The sequence below is a fragment of the Mya arenaria genome, chromosome 16 (assembly GCF_026914265.1).
Source record: "Mya arenaria isolate MELC-2E11 chromosome 16, ASM2691426v1".
In the NCBI taxonomy this organism is placed as follows: Eukaryota; Metazoa; Mollusca; class Bivalvia; order Myida; family Myidae; genus Mya; species Mya arenaria.
This window is the reverse complement of record NC_069137.1, coordinates 45,374,211-45,392,207: the sequence shown is the minus strand read 5'-3', so window position 1 is coordinate 45,392,207 and position 17,997 is coordinate 45,374,211. Positions and strand designations below refer to the sequence as shown.

General features: G+C 37.0%; 1 protein-coding gene and 1 long non-coding RNA gene across 2 annotated transcripts; both read left to right on the top strand.

Moving 5' to 3' along the window:
- The first annotated feature begins 219 nt into the window (after positions 1–219).
- LOC128221715 (cartilage matrix protein-like) lies at positions 220–8,779 on the top strand. Its single transcript, XM_052930315.1, has 5 exons — positions 220–367; positions 1,705–1,939; positions 3,488–3,674; positions 8,299–8,440; positions 8,772–8,779. Exons 1-5 carry the CDS (start codon positions 220–222, stop codon positions 8,777–8,779), a joined length of 720 nt encoding a protein of 239 aa, XP_052786275.1.
- A 4,502-nt stretch (positions 8,780–13,281) lies between these two features.
- LOC128221289 (uncharacterized) lies at positions 13,282–16,241 on the top strand. The gene is made up of 4 exons (XR_008258942.1): positions 13,282–13,303; positions 13,909–14,010; positions 15,787–15,912; positions 16,137–16,241. It is a non-coding gene; the product is annotated as an uncharacterized LOC128221289 (long non-coding RNA).
- The last annotated feature ends 1,756 nt before the right edge of the window (positions 16,242–17,997 follow it).

Sequence of the window (17,997 nt, the reverse complement as noted above, 5' to 3'; positions counted from 1 at the left end):
AAGGAAAGAAAATAAAACTTGTTTAAACCGTTTTACCCGAGTTAGAGACGATAATTTATCTCTTTAATAGTTTCATACAAATACAAAGTACAGACAAAAACAATAAATTGCAAACAAAATTCTTCCCCCCAGCGGATGTTCCTATTCATACTTGCAGATAAACCCATTGGCGAGTGACCCAAATCGCGCCATATCTAAGTACAAGCGCTATCTGACCCCATGGCTCGCTTTGGGGCATCTATAAAAAGCGCATTCCTACGAAACTCGGGCATTTATCCTCCGACAATGCTCAGGAATTTTCTGGTAGCCCTCGTGGGCCTAACGGCAGCCCGAGGGGTCCAGGCAGCGGCCACGACCCCGGCACCAAGTAAGTACCACCCCTGGGGTTCTTATTGTATTTTTGCGATTGTTTATTAATATTTTGCGTTCATAACTAGATGCTTATAAATGTTTGTCTAACTTAATTGTACCCGTGTCTGTTATAAAAAAAAATAAGGCAAATAGTAATATCGAGGAGAAACAAGCAAACCACAATACTCTTATTTTTTGCAATAGTTCAATTTTATACGCGCTATCAGAAGAATACTACAATGTCTAATGAGGTTATTGTTGCATAATTGTACTTGTATATATTTTGTTTGTGGTTAAAGTGATTGTTTACTTTCACGCGCATGTGGTCACATAAGGCAAGCAATATCATCGGGTGATAGTAAACAATAAGACGATATTCATTATTTATTTATTTATACGCTCTTAAATTGAAGAAATCTTAGTGTTTCTATAAAAGTTATTATCAATGAAAAATGCAACACTATCATTGTTATTCAAATGTAATTGCTATTTTCTCCTTTCTATCAATATGTATATGGACATGTCGGTCTCCTAGAACTATACACATGGAGGCAATTAAATGGGAAAAAATACGTTTTATTTGAAAGATTCTGTTTATTTCTTACAGTCTTTATCTGCTTTTATGAATCAGTTGTTATATAACTTGGGTGTTTCCATTTGTGTGTGGGGCATTTTTTCAAGTTTTCTGTTCATTAATTTAACGTTCATCGATTCTGACGAATGCACCAAAAAATAGTTTCATAGAGTGAAAGGTAATGTACCGTTACAGAATGACAGAAGGATGCAATCTTAACAAATGTAGAGCAAGCGTCACTGCGATTGTAAAACGGTCCGTTAACTCTTCCCAATATCTTATTTGTACCACATGTAACCATAACAGAAGAAACACACGAGTGCCACAACAACATCCTAAAGAAAACGATTACTAGATTTTTTAGAATCTAACGAAACTATTACTTATTTAAAGATGCACTCTTACTCCCAAATATGATTCACCAAAATTAGTACAATTGTTTTAATTTACCAAAAAGGCTGTACAAATGTCGAAAACAATGGCTCTTATGAAAAATACCGAGTTTAATTTGAAAGAAAGGTGCAGAAAACACGATATTTCTATCTTCTGAAACGATAGTAGATCACAGTATATCTTTTAGCATTCACCAATCATTTAATATTTCTGGGTTTTTAGCTATTAATTACACGGTTATAATCTTGTTATCAGTAAATAATATTTTCCATAAATGCATAATTTTGTAAGTAGTTAAAGTTTTATCACTCAAAACTTATCTTTGTTATACATGTGTATGTCTTGATTTTGAATAAGATTGTCACTTTAACAATTCTGTTTCACAGACTGCGGATCGAACCCGGCCGATATTGTGTTCCTCCTCGACTCTTCCGGTTCCGTCGGGAGCACGAACTTCCAGAAACAGCTCGATTTTGTCTCACGCTTCGCGCAGACTTTCGACATCGGACCGCGCAATGTCGAAATCGGCATCGTCACGTTCGCGGCCACCCCGCACAACGAGTTCAATCTCAACACATACTCAACCAAACATGATCTGGTTGCAGCCATCCACAAAGTTGGGTAAGAAGCGTGAGTTCTTTCTTTGTAACCCGACCTGCTAATACTCCAAAACTGTTACGTCTATGAGCTTTAACGAATGAAAGGCCGTATTTGGTCGAAACAAGCTCTTGAGTCACAAAAACAACACAAATTGTTTCATTTTCTTTGAATTCAAGACTAGTGTCTTATTATTTATTTGGGGGCATTGCTTGCACTGATGCAGTTACATAGACTTTTATTTTTTTTCTCCCACCGCTCATAAGTAGATCCAAATATATGGCCATGCTGGAAATCCTTTTCTCCCACCCCTGATAAGTAGATAAATGAATGGCCATGCTGGAAATCCTTTTCTTACCCATTAGCAAAAATAAAAAAGTAGCCGTATGCAAAAATTAAATTAAAGACATTTTTGCTATATTTTATTTTAATGAGGTGGGAGAAAAAGCATCTACCATGGCCGTTCGGGTAAGATAAGTTCATCCCAACCCTCACGCAAGGTGTTTTGCGGAAATTCGGTAAACCTGGATTGCGCAAAACACCCTACACTCGGGTTGGGTTACACCTAACAGCTCGGCCATGGAAGATACGTATAATATCGTACAATTTTAAAGACCTCACCATTGGCTGCATTAGTATCAGATTGAACATGTATAGTTGTTGTTTTTTAAGGGGTGCAATGATTTAGGGGCCGCATTTCAGTATATTTCAAGCAAAACTCTGCATTTCATTTTTTGAATTACGAAAATTGTCAATTGTCAAAGGTCGCATAAACTATCAAACGATACTTAAAAATGCAAAAGATTACCAACAAATTATCTTTCGAACGCACCTTATCATAAAATTAAGATGCATAAGCCTTTTATTTATGTTTTTATCAACATATGTGACACGTATCACATGGGCGGTACTCGCAGTGACCTTGTCCTCAAGTGAATGCAATTATAAACATATATGACAGGCACCACAGGGGCGGTACTAGCACTGACCTTGACCTCAAGTAAATGTAATGATCAACATATATGACAGGTAACACACGGGCGGTACTAGCACTGACCTTGCCCTCAAGTAAATACAATTATCAACATATATGACAGGTATCACAGGGGCGGTACTAGCACTGACCTTCCCCTCAAGTAAATACAATTATCAACATATATGACAGGTATCACAGGGGCGGTACTAGCACTGACCTTGCCCTCAAGTAAATACAATTATCAACATATATGACAGGTATCACAGGGGCGGTACTAGCACTGACCTTGCCCTCAAGTAAATACAATTATCAACATATATGACAGGTATCACAGGGGCGGTACTAGCACTGACCTTCCCCTCAAGTGAATGCAATTATAAACATATATGACAGGCACCACAGGGGCGGTACTAGCACTGACCTTATCCTGAAGTAAATGTAATGTTAACATATATGACAGGTATCACACGGGCGGTACTAGCACTGACCTTCCCCTCAAGTAAATGCAATAATCAACATATATGGCAGGTATCACACGGGCGGTACTAGCACTGACCTTGATCTCAAGTACATGCAATTATCAACATATTTGACAGGTATCACACGGGCGGTACTCGCACTGACCTTGCCCTCAAGTACGTGGAGGCGAACAGTTTCACCCAAGCCGCCGGCGACAGAGCAGGAGTCGCAAACATCCTCATTGTAATGACAGACGGCAAGTCGAACGTGCCGGCAGAAACCGTCAAAGAGTCTGCTCATATACACAGCAATCTTAATGCTAAGGTAGGAAGACCTTTAAAGGCATTTCTTGTTGTTTTGTGTATTTTGCTTTAACAACAATAAGGTCTTGGCTACTGTAATGTCCCCGGTAGTTTCCGACATTGCTTTGAATCTGAACTAATGTGTAATTCACACATTATATTTACCTTCGTTTAAGTTTTGGTCAGTTTCAATTATAGTTTTTATTCAAAAACTAGGCCCATATGGGCATCAGTTTCACAAACAAAATACTCAATGCATAAATATAGCATTGCATGATTAACATACAAGTGAACACATGTATGCACAAATACATTGTATTTGTTAATTAAGGAAACATCCGACGCATTATGAAATTATATTTTACCGTACTATAATGGAAAACTCAATTGGGTCAAACTGGGCTAAATGGCCCCGACGTACACAGCTTCAAATACGAGTGCATGACTGGGTGGCTTACATGGTTTACCTTTCTAGATGAAATTCAGCCATTTGTTAGTGAAAAGAGATTATTGTTTGCCAGACATCAAGGTTATATGTTAACGTTATATGTCACTGTGTGTATACCACGTGATAAATTACGTCATAAATGCTACGTCGGAAGGCAATATTTTGATTTGAAAAAAATACTTTAAACAAAGATAACTTCACTATTCACCATTTTAAATGAAACATAGCGCAGTCTACGCCGATTACAGAGCCCTGCCTTTGGTCTTTTACCAGAGTTTGATTGAGAGTTTAGTTTCATTAAACACTTCGGCAAACCTTTTCACAATACGGCCGTCTGATGTAGCACTGTCAAAACATGATTTTGGAAACAGGTTTGTCGAAGTGTTTGATGAAACTAATGACTTTACCAAATTTCGGTCATAAAACAAATGCAGGGCTCTTTAAGAGGCATAGACTGCCCTTTGTTTCATTTAAAATATAATTTAAGTCTTCATTTTAAGCAAAATGTTGCCTTCCGACATAGCATATATGACGTAATTTATCACGTGGTTTACACACACTGTATGTGCATGCACTCGTATTTGAAGTTGTGTAAGTCTGGGCCATTTAGCAGCAGTTACATGCTTATACATTATATAGTTACGATGGAATTTAAAAGTGAACTTACTATTGAGTATAAATAACCGTTAAGTGTTCTGACAAAATTGTAACTCATCTAGGTGACCTTACTTTTAACCTTGTATGAATTGAAGACCGAGTTGTTTAGACAAGATAATGTTACTAAGGAAAGTTTAACTAACATCCTGAATAAAACTTCCGACACTTTACGGATTACTGATATCAAAAGTTTAGATTATAAACATTTTAAAAGATTAATAAATGAGTATCAAAGACTTTTAACCACTTGAATATCATTTGAGACCTGTTTTATCACACAAGATCCTCTTGGTGTTCCTGTTTATAGATTCATGAACGTGCTTGTTGAACACGTACGGTATCTTTTGGAACGCGGCCATATTTTGTTACAAAATATTTCTTTCTCTTTTAAAACCGTTCGTTTGACTTGTATGAATAATGACGGAAATGATAATAAAGAAGAAGGAGGAGAAGAAGAAGAAGAAGAAGAAGAAGAAGAAGAAGAAGAAGAAGAAGAAGAAGAAGAAGAAGAAGAAGAAGAAGAAGAAGAAGAAGAAGAAGAAGAAGAAGAAGAAAAGAACAAGAACAAGAAGAACAAGAACAAGAACTAGAACAAGAATGATACTAAAACTAATTCTCATACTAATAATAACAATAAAAAATATATTAAAAAAAATAAAAAAATAAATAAAAAAATATAATAATAATAATAATAATAATAATAATAATAATAAGAAGAAGAAGAATAATTATAATAATAATAACAACAATAAAAATAATAATAATAAAAATAATAATTATAATTATAATAATATTAATAAAAATAATAATAATAATAATAATAATAATAATAATAATAATAATAATAATAATAATAATAATGATGATGATGATGATGATGATGATGATGATGATGATGATGAATATGATGATGATTATATGGAGCACAGAAATGGTTTTGTTTAAAATCAAATATTTTATTGTTCACCATTCAAAGAACATTGATTTAAGATATTTCATAAATATTATAATTTTAACCCTTATGTCGAGATATGCATTTTTCAAACGATTGCTTCCATAGAGACCTGCATATGTGAAAAGATGATAAATGATAATTCAAGATTTTTTTGTAACCCTGTGTTTCGCATGCTCTTAATCTGTCTTTAAAATGATATTTATTGTAAATGTACGTGAAGTTAGCGGCCTAGCGGCGTGAAGTTAGCGGCCTAGCGGCGTGAAGTTGGCGGCCTAATTATTTTTTCTATTTCCAAGTTATTGTTAATGCGTTTTTTTTTAAAACAATGATAAATCAAGGTTTTTTATTCATACAGTTACATAGCGGCCTTAAATTGTTATCTATTCAGAACATTTTTCTTTACCTTTTATTCTAAAACAATTTTAAATTAACTGTTTTATGCACAAATTATCACTCTGAAGCGTTTATCAACTTTTTTTCAAAAAAGTCGATTAAGAACTTCAGCGACCTAGCGGCATAGCGGCGTGAAATTAGCGGCCTAGCGGCCTAGCGGCCTAAATTGAATCCTATTTCAAAGCATGTATACAAGCATTTTCTTCTAAAACAATGACATTTTAACTGTTTTTATGCTCAAATTAACACATTGAAGCGATTATCAACAGGTTTTTTTTCCAAAACGTCGATAAAGCAGTCAGCTAATTCAAAGCATTAAACATGCCTGTTCTTCTAAAACAATGATGTATTTACTGTTTTTATGCACACATTATCACTCTGAAGCGTTTTTTCTTTTTTTTCCAAAAAAGTCGATCGAGCACTTCAGCGGCATATCGACCTAACGGCGTGAAGTTAGCAACTTGGCGGCCTAGCGGCCTAGCGGCCTAAAATGTTTCCTATTTCAAAGCATGTATACATGCATTTTCTTCTAAAACAATGACATAATAACTGTTTGAATGCACAAATTAACACTTTGAAGCTATTAGCGATAATCAACATATTTTTTTTCAAAAAAGTCGATTGAGCAGTCAGCTATTTCAAAGCATTAAAAATGCCTGATCTTCTTAATCAATGATATATTTACTGTTTTTATGCACAAATTATCACTCTGAAGCGTTTTTCAACTTTTTTCAAAAAGGTCGATCGAGCACTTCAGCGGCCTAGCGGCCTGGCGGCGTGAAGTTAGCGGCCTGGCGGCCTAGCGGCCTAAAATGGTATCCTACTTCAAAGCATGTATACAAGCATTTTTTCTAAAACAATGACATATTAGCTGTTTTTATGCACAAATTAACACTTTGAAGCTATTAACGATTATCATCATTTTTTTTAAAGCGTCGATAAAGCAGTCAGCTATTTCAAAGCATTAAACATGCTGATCTTCTAAAACAGTGATATATTTACTGTTTTATGCACAAATTATCACTATAAGCGGTTTTTTTTTCAAAAAAGTCGATCGAGCACTTAAGCGGCCTAGCGGCCTAGCGGTGTGAAGTTAGCGGCCTGGCGGCCTAGCGGCCTGGCGGCCTAAAAGTGCTCGATCGACTTTTTGGAATTTTTTTAAAAAACGCTTCAGAGTGATAATTTGTGCATAAAAACAGTAAATACATCATTGTTCTAGAAGAACAGGCATGTTTAATGCTTTGAAATAGCTGACTGCTTTATCGACGTTTTGGGAAAAAACTGTTGATAATCGCTTCAATGTGTTAATTTGTGCATAAAAACAGTTAAAATGTCATTGTTTTAGAAGAAAATTCATGTATACATGCTTTGAAATAGGATTCAATTTAGGCCGCTAGGCCGCTAATTTCACGCCGCTATGCCGCTAGGTCGCTGAAGTGCTAGATCGACTTTTTTGAAAAAAAGTTGAAAAACGCTTCAGAGTGATAATTTGTGCATAAAACAGTTAATTTAAAATTGTTTTAGAATAAAAGGTAAAGAAAAATATTCTGAATAGATAACAATTTAAGGCCGCTATGTAACTATATGAATAAAAAACCTTGATTTATCATTGTTTAAAAAAACGCATTAACAATTGCTTGGAAATAATTAGGCCGCCAGGCCGCTAGACCGCTAGGCCGCTAACTTCACGCAGCTAGGCCGCTAGGCCGCCAGACCGCTAACTTCACGCCGCTAGGCCGCCAGGCCGCTAACTTCACGCCGCTAGGCCGCTAACTTCACGCCGCTAGGCCGCTAATTTCACGCCGCTAGGCCGCTAGGCCGCTAATTTCACGTACATGTGGTGTAAACATATTTTATTTCATGAAATTGTACAAAAGGCAACGTATATTTTACACAAAATTTAAGAATTTGATCTGAAGGTAAAAAGCTTATAAAGATCTTCTTCTGCTACTTCAATAACTCAAACTGCAAGTACTCGCCGATCGGGATAGGTATTAATTGCACATGTCCGTCTAGACATTTATGAATGAAAAAAAACAACGTATGGTTTATCAAATATCAGATTACAAAATTAAATGTATATATGTTATACAGTCATATACATAACATATTGAAACGGATAAAAACGAAGGCAGAGCGTATATAATGTTTATTTCCGAAAAATATCTTACCAAAGTTGATTATTTGTTTTAGATTTTCGCGATCGGTATCGGGTCCGGCGTGGACAAGGCGGAGTTGCAGACGATCGCCACGAACAGCCAGCACGTGTTCAATGTGAGCAGCTTCGACGCCCTCAACACCCTACATGCCGAGCTGAAAAAGACAGCGTGCAGAAGTAATATTTTATTCAAATTAATACGTGAACACAGAATGCTTATCAATGTTAGATTTATGTTTCATATATCAATATAAGAACCAACTTTTTATATGGATGTTCGGGAAGCTTAAAGCTGCACTATCACAGATTGAACGTTTTGACAACTTTTTTAAATTTTTATCTTGGGACGAGCCAATTTATGCGAAAATGCATGGAAACAAGTGACATAAAACTGCTGACAAAAAATCAGATCGAAGATATTCACATTTGAGTTAAAAATGATGTTTTATGAACTTTTCTAAAAACCTTTAGTAACGCTTTTAGCCATAAAACATCAATTTTTGAACAGATATATGAAAACCTGCGATCTTAGCTTTTGCCAGCTGTCTTTTATCACTGGTTTTCTCATTCCAAAAAAAGTTGTGAAAACGGTAAATCTGTGAGAGTGCAGCTTTAAGATGTTGTTCCAATAAAATAAGTAAAATCTGTACTCCTTACCATACCACCCCGTCTTTGAGGCGGTTTGATTTATCACCTCTGTAACAGTAACATTTTACTTTTACAAAATTATTTCTGTGAAACATCAACATGGCTCTGAATTAGACCAGCTTGCTTATGGAAAAGGCTGCATTTTTTTCCGACGGATTTTCTTTTATTTATTATAATGAACCTGAAGTAGTATACATTGTGATGCTTGCCTCCACTGCTGCCTTGTACTTCAATGTATTGAACGTGTGACTAGGTCTGAAAGTATGATTTTATTACATTATTATCATGCTTTAATATTACGTTGTTTAAATAACTGTTTCAGCCCTGTGTCACTACAAGGGCCTGTATTACCGACAGGGCGAGTCCTGGTATGACGGATGTGGACTCCAGTGCCGCTGTGAGGACGCCCTGAACCACTACTACCAGTGCACGGACAGGTAAACATGGACACCCAACCATGATGGCAATGATTGTTTAACCATCGTAAAATATCTATTAAGTAGTAAACGGGATGATATTCGGAAAAACATGTAGACATCGTTTGAACTTTAGTCGAACCCCGTTTGGTCGAACTCGCTTAGCTCGAATTCCTCGTTGGCTCGAACTGGATGTAAAGGACCGATTTCATTAAACTGAAGGTAAGCAATACCTTGAGTTCGAGCCAACGGGGATCTATTGTAGTCGTATATTACGATGGACACGACCATGACCTTACAAGTAACTTTATTTGTTTTCATTTGGATTCTCTTATTCTTTTTTCCTTGCCCTATTCGTTGTAACCCTATTATGGAGTTTTTAGTCTTTAGATTGATTTGTGTCCAAAAATCAGATTCACTTCTAAATATAACCCTCTACAGGTGCCCCAAGTACACCAACGTGCCTTCCACGTGCACATTCGTCGCCGACCCCAAGGACCCACAGTGTTGCCGGGTACCACAGTGTCAGAACGCCGGCGGAAATGTAGGAACAACGGGATTTGTTGGCGCCTTCACCGGATATGGCCACCCAACCAGCATCATATTTTGGCAGATCAGCCATACCAGTTACAACAGTAAGAACGGAGTTCTTTTTATCGCTGTGTAAGGTGATCAACCAATCATTAATTCAAACACAGATGTGGTATAGTTTTAAGTTACAAAATGTTAAATTTGAATATTGTTAATGTTTTAACCGAGTGCTGTTTTATATAGATATTGTGCTATTTAAGAAATAAATTAACACAATTGCTTTATAATCATAGTGATATTATATTTCATTACTTCTCTTATATATTTATATATCATAATCGTAGCATCATTCTGGTGTTACTCAAAAATGAAGTTCATGCAAAAAATGATATGATGGTTTTCAATATACCTTAACACCTGCCTCAGTTAACACCTTAAGGGTGGGGGGGAGCTAAAAACGTCCATCGTCCGGGTTTTTTATGGCAAAAATGAATAAAATATGCCCAAATGCACCATTTCGGACTCGTAATTGTTGAGCTATTTTTGGGTGAGAACTCCCCATGCCAACACGTTATACCTAACCAATTTCGGTTCTGAGGGAAGGGCGCAGGTCAAAAGGTTACGCCCCTAAGTTACACCCCCTCTAACGTCATATATGGATGCGCCCCTGCTTAAGCACCAACACATATTTGCATCCTATTTATGAAGCCAAACTCTCTGTGACTTCGGCCAGTGTATGTGTATATAGGCATGGATAATGAATAATAAGTTTCATAAGCCCCCTTTCAAACTTTCAAATTGAATAACGAAAAGTGCCGACAAAAAACAGCTCCTCTTTAAAATATGTTTATTTAAGCAATCGTAACAACTCGGCCATCTCCGGCAAGCTTCGAGCCAATTCCTAAATCGATACTGGCCGAGGTGTTCCGATTGTCATTTAAGCGGTTAAAAAATAATATCGGCATTCGAATGTTGACTGTTCACACATTCCATGTTATTATGGATTGTGTTTATCTTGTTACATAACACTAGACACATATCAATATCGCAGTAGTATGGCATAAAGGACCTCGATCTGGTCTGCAATTCCCAGTTCACGGCATCGAATACTGCTGCCTTTAATTACATTTTGAGTTCAAGGGGATCTAAATTGCTCAGTCCTGTATATATGTTTTTTATCCTTCAGGCAAATGTCTGTACAAGGGTCAGGTGTACGCCCAGGGAGCCACGTGGCAGGACGGCTGCGCCTACGACTGTGAATGTGTGGACGCCAGCAAGGGAATGTACAGGTGTAATGAGAGGTGAGTGACGTCATTTCCAGTGTGAGGGGATCCATTTCCTCACGCAGTGAGATAGTTAGTGCAATACCTCACGCAGGAAAGATTTTGACATATGTAGTTATAAAATGAAAATACTGAAAGAACGCTTCATGAAAATATGAAATTAGAACAACTCCATTGTTTATAACGAAAGCTTTTAATCGCTATTGCCTTTGGAACTATGAAATTACTTGGAACTATTTCATGTACGCCGTTCGACTCAATACGTTTCCTTTTACGCAGATGCGCAAGAATCGCGTCCGTACCAACTGGCTGTTCTTTCGGCCAGGACCCGCGCGATGCGTGTTGCCAGGTACTGAAGTGTGACGCGGCCCAGACGTTCGGCACGTGCCAGGACAAGGTCAACTGCCAATCGTACGGCAATTACGTATGTGGACAGCAGTATGAAGGATGGGCGAGGGAGAACTGCGGAAAATTCTGTGGCTACTACGGTGGCGGTACGGGATGCCTTGTTTGTTTTTTAAATTGGTTATTCATGAGGCTATAGATAGAGTTGCGGCTGCTAATTTCCGAATTTTAAACACGTTGTCGCGTATGGTGTATTAATGGAGGTTTTGTATTTCTTCTATACTATTCAACTTTATTGTTGGATGTAATAGTGGTTTCCAAGCGCTAGATTGTGACCGTCAACTTTCTTTTGTTTATTTTTACGTATAGGTACCAACCCGTACTTGGCGACGGCGCCACCTAGCGGCGCATGCGTGGACGCGATCCCGAACTGTGCCCAATACGATGTCAGTGTGTGCACGGACGCCCAGTACCGTCCATGGGCCGTCGCCAATTGCCCAAAACACTGCAACATGTGTGGAGGTATGTGGAAACAATTTAAGCAATGGAATGCATACTTGTTTTTTGCTAGCGCCAAGAAAATATGATTAATGCATAAAATGAAAAAATATATCAATGTTCATTCAATTCCACGTCAATTTTTGACACCTTTTTCTAGTCACAGGCAAACGATCTATGTTTACCTGGGGTCGTATTCAATAAGCATCTTAGTGAATATTTTCAACTTAGTTAGATTTTCGTAATTTTTCACGCTATTTTTTTTAAATATCCGCTACTTTTGATCAGATCTATTCATGTGCATATATTGTTCAGACCGTTTTCTTGCTTATTTTCATGGTTTTGGTGTACAAAGATTGTTCTTTTTCTTATAATTCAAATAAGAAAATAGCAAGTTTTCTCTAAGTTGAAAAGTGTTTCTAAGATGCTTATTGAAATCCACCCCCTTGCAAGCATTTTTAGTCAAGAATACTAGTACAAGTACGAACAAGTTATATATAGGTTTTCCCATAAGACAATGATATGTTTTATTTTGTTAAGATATGTATTCCCATTATTTACTATTAAACATTTATTCGAGTTTGACATATTTTAGATAAATAAGTTGTATTCATCTTTCATTGTATTTTTCACCTTTTAACACCAGTAAGTTTAAATTGATTGTCAGTGAAGTGTATTATTGAAACATAATTAAGATTCCCAAGAGTTAAGTCAGAAAGTTTAACTGCTAGATAAAATTACTACGCGATCTACTTGCAGCGGACATTAACGTACCACTTTTTGAGTATGTAAACCGCCCAAATACATCCGAGGTTGTTTTCGATAAAAATGGCCGAGGAGTTCCGAATGATACAGAGAGTATATTCAGGATAAGGTTTTAGTCAGATTTGTAGGTTAAAGTAAACTTTTTTTTTTAATTTTAAAAGTTAAAACTAATGATATGAATAATCAATTCCGATGACAGGGACAGGGTGCGTTGTTTTGACACAACCCTATGACCACGCACCCCACTGTTCTGAATTAATCCCAAGCTTATTGATAATGATGGGAGATCTGTTACATTTTTTTTTAAATTTTATTCTATAATCTTTGATTTGTAATTTATCATTAGTAACAATTCTCCCAGCATTACCTATAAGCCTTGGATTGTTTCAAAACAATGGGGGCATGGTCATAGGGGGTTGTCAAAACATCGCACCTTGCCCCTATGATTCCGATTTGAAAACAGTTGTAAACCAAAGTAATGCATAATCGTTTTGAAAGTTAATAACGAGGATGAACATTGATGTCCATAGGAGCAGGGACGGGGATAATCACTGGTAAGCATGTTCATAGTTTGCAAGGCTTTTATTATTGATATGTGCGTTTGCTTATCTTAGGTTTAGATCGGGCTTTGCCTTAAATCTTTCATTCGGAACTCCTCGGCCATTTTTTCAAAAACAACCTCGGATGTATGCCGGTACATCTGTTGAAGTAGTCCGTTTTTTTTTTAATAAAAGCATTAATTAAATGTAGTGTTTACGAGTTGTATTCATTGCTCTCAGTTTAAATTGATTGCCAGTGAAGTGTATTATTGCAAACATAATTACGATTCCCAAGAGTTAAGCCATAAATTTTAACTACTAAATAAGATTACTACGCGATCTATTTGCAGCGGACTTAAACGTACCACTTTTTAAGTATGTAAACCGTCCATATACATCCGAGGTTGTTTTTGAAAAAAAATGGCCGAGGAGTTCCGAATGTAAATCTTTAAGCCGAGGACGACCAGCTTGCTTATGGATAAAGGCCGGGATTGATGATTTATTCAGAATTATCTGTATGTATGTTTGACTATATACCAAAACGCTGTCGTTCCACATATTTTGTTGTTAAAAAGGATATAATGAATATATAGACTATACTTATTTGATTTTTGGAACAGGCACTGGTACTGGTACGGGAACTGGCACTGGTACTGGTACGGGAACTAGCACTGGTACAGGTACGGGAACTGGTACCGGTACAGGAACTGGCACTATCACAGGTAATGATACAAGGGATTTGGAGCGTACCAAATGGTTGTTGGGACATTTTACACGATAGTTCCTTGGAATTATCAATAAAACATTGTCGAATTCCGCGCTCTGCTATTTCTATGACTCTGCAGAGTATTGTATCCAATGGAGTTGTATTAGATTATAAGGGAAACTTGTTTTGCTTCCCACCAAGGGCAATTTTGTAGAACATGATTTTATGAAAGTGTATCATCATATAAACATTTTAAGACATGTTTACGCCTTGGCCGTTGGGGCGTCTGGAAACTAAAGCACCATGTTAAAAAATCGTTACTAAATAATTATCAGCTTTTGAACATAATGTTTACTTGTAAAAAAACTATAAAAGAAAAAGTATAGAAAACTGTTTTAATTTAATTATACATTACGTAATAAAACATCATATTTTTTTTCAGCGAAAAAAGATGTTTCATGTCTGAAAAAACTGTTATTTACGTTACTTCCAAACTTGCAATTTTTTATGATGAACAATAAACTACAAAATAATCTGCATCGATTTTTCGGAGAAGACTAATTCAACATTAAACTTCAGACATAACTGATGAAATCTAAAAAACTAAAATATGTATTTTTGAAAAATGAAAAACATTGAATCGCTTTGTTTGGTCCATTGATAATAATGTTGTCGAAACAATGGATATCTTCTGTTATTTGGGTATTAAATTCAATTACAATGGAACTTTTTGTAAATGCAGTTAAAGCGCTGAAAGATCAAGCTTTGAAATCATATAATCACATTGTATCAATTTTTGGTAGAGTTAAACACGACGTTTAGACTAAACTCTTATTGTTCGACTCTATGATTGCTCCTATTCTTATGTATGGTTGTGAGGTTTGGGGTATATGTGACATGAAATAGGTGGATAAACTCCACCTTAAATATTGTAAAAAACATTCTTGGAGTTCGCTCTCAAACTTCTAATGCTGCTCTTCTAAGAGAGCAAGGACGATTCAGAGCACTTAAAGTTTGGTGCAATATCAAATCTTCCCCAACCTCGCTTATAAATAATATATATTGTGAAAAGTTAATGATGTTAGTTTTGTTTACTGCAATGCTAAGGATAACTGGTCTAAATATATGAAGAATGTGTTAGACACCCTCGGTTTTAGTTATGTTTGGTCTTCTGATCATATATCAAATTGTTGTTTTATATCGTTAAGACAACGCCGCCACGATCAATATGTAAAACACTGGACTGACACCATTCATTTACTACCGAAGTTAAATTATTATAAACAATTCAAGTTAAATTTTGAATTTGAAAAGAATCTCGATTTCATAGAAATATAGAATTGCATTAACGGGGTTGCGACTATGTTCTCACATTCTTGAAATTGGAGTTGGAAGTTACAATCTGAATTTTATTTTTTGCTTGCTTGTCCTTTTTTATGACTTACGTCTACAATTCAATGTTTTCAATTCGTGGAATACCTTGAATAAATTTAGGGTATTAATATCCTCAAAAGCACAAACAATATAAGACATGTATCTTAATACATTTACAATGCTTTTCAACGACGTTCTGCCAGTATTGACGCAGTTGCTTCATAGTTAGATAGTACAATCAAGTAAATTGTTATTGTGTCTATACTATGTACGTGTGAAATGTTTTTTGTTAGTTTATTTTGTATTTGTCACCTTTTAAATTTGTGTACATTTCATCCTATGTGTATGTTTATGGCCAAAGGCTTATGTATTGCCGATATTGCAAATTAACTTGGAACTGTAATCTTACTCTTCTTAGGAACTGGGTCTGGTAGCTGTATGGACAAGTTATCCAACTGCGCTGCCTACACTCAAGATGCGTGCACGGGATTGTACGAGCAATGGGCACGTGACAACTGCGCACACTACTGTAACCTCTGTCCAGGTAATTGGTACCTGTTTGTTCATACACTTGCTTTAAGACCTCGTGAGAACCATCTTCCAAACACCCACTGTTACTGTAGACAATTAGTCATTGTCCGTCGCCCGTCGTTGGCGTCGTCGTTAATAAATTAAGAGGTGTTTTAAGTTAAGAAAATGTGTTATATTCTGTTCTCTGCATATGATGTAAAGTAATTGACAAAACATTTGTTGTAACCGCTGTTTCAGCGACGGGTTCTGGTGGTGTAATAACCGGATCCGGTACCGCGGCACCGGGCACTGGGACAGGGACGGGAACGGGAACCGGCACCGGCACTGGCTCTGGATATGTGGAATACAGTGAGTATTTTAAACTCCTCCTTTATTTTAATAGACTTCTTATATCAATAAGGCTGAAACTTCCTGACATTTTATACATTCTAACGCTGTGATTCTAAAACATAAACTATATCTAAAGTATTACAAAAGCAGTCTAAATTTCTGACTGTTCATTGAGAGTAATTGTTAAAGCGACAATATCGTCACCATTGCAGTTATTCGCCCGAGGTCATTCAATGATATTCTTAGACAAAATCAATCTCTTTAAAATCATATCGTGATGTTCGCTTTATTTCACTACGCAGTATGCGATCAGAGAACATGACTTTGGAGGCCATTGCCGCCCTAAAACGATTACTTGGGATCTGATTTTAATGACATTTGGACAGAGTCAGCAGTGTTTTGTTGTATTTTCAGGTGGCGGTTGCGTATATAAGGGTCGGTATTACGGAGCTGGTGACCATTGGTATGACGGCTGTGACTACAACTGTACATGTGAAAACGGACAGACCGGCTTCTACAGGTGTGGAGATAGGTAAGAGAAAACCAAGGGATAGGTTCTTTTTAATTTGTCCCATTCGGGAGCGGCTTGTCTTAAATAGGAGATGTATATGGTAAGTATATGATACATGTATATATAACTAGCACAGGCTGAAGAGTCGTTAGGGAGAGGTCTGTCTTGAAAAGGGAATGTATTACCTGTACAGGCTGAGCCATCGGGAGAGGCCTGTCTTGAATAGGGAATGTATTACCTGTACAGGCTGAGCCATCGGGAGAGGCCTGTCTTGAATAGGGAATGTATTATCTGTACAGGCTGAGCCATCGGGAGAGGTCTGTCTTGAATAGGGAATGTATTACCTGTACAGGCTGAGCCATCGGGAGAGGCCTGTCTTGAATAGGGAATGTATTACCTGTACAGGCTGAGCCATCGGGAGAGGCCTGTCTTGAATACGGAATCTATTACATGTACAGGCTGAGCCATCGGGAGAGGCCTGTCTTGAATAGGGAATGTATTACCTGTACAGGCTGGCCATCGGGAGGGGTTTGTCTTGTATAGGGAATGTATTACCTGAAAGGTTTGTCTTAAATAGTGAATGTAATACCTTACAGGCTGAGCAATCGGGAGAGGGTTGTCTTGAATAGGGAATGTAATACCTGTACAGGCTGAGCCATCGTGAGAGGTCTGTCTTGAATCGGGAATGCACTACTAGTACAGACTGAGCCATGGGGAGGTGCTTGTTTTGAATAGGGAATGAATTACTTGTACAGGCTGAGCCATCGGGAGAGGCTTGTTTAGAATGGAGAATGTATGACTGGTACAGTCTGGGCCATCGGGAGAGGCTTGCCTTGAAAAAGGAATGTGTTTTAACTAATTCAGGCTAGTATGTATAAATAGTTCAGGCTAAGCCATCGGGAGGGGCTTGTCTTGAATATAGAATGTATTATTTGTGCAGACTGAGCCATCGGGAGAGGCTTGTATTCAATAGGGAATGTATAACTAGTACAGGCTGGGTCATCGGGAGGGGCTTGTCTTGAATAGGGATTCCTAAAACAAGTTCCTGTTTGATGTGGTTCAGGCTAGGTTGCTCCAATAGAATCAGATTACAATATTGGCATAATAAATGGTAGTTGGTGAAATTCAATTGCGTTAGTAACCGTGAGGGCTTGGTAGTTATTACTAAGGAGATTTTAAAGCAAGTTTTGTTCATGCTTCTTAAATATGTTTATATGTTAATGCAATTTGGCAGACGGACAAAACATGTTTCGTCTT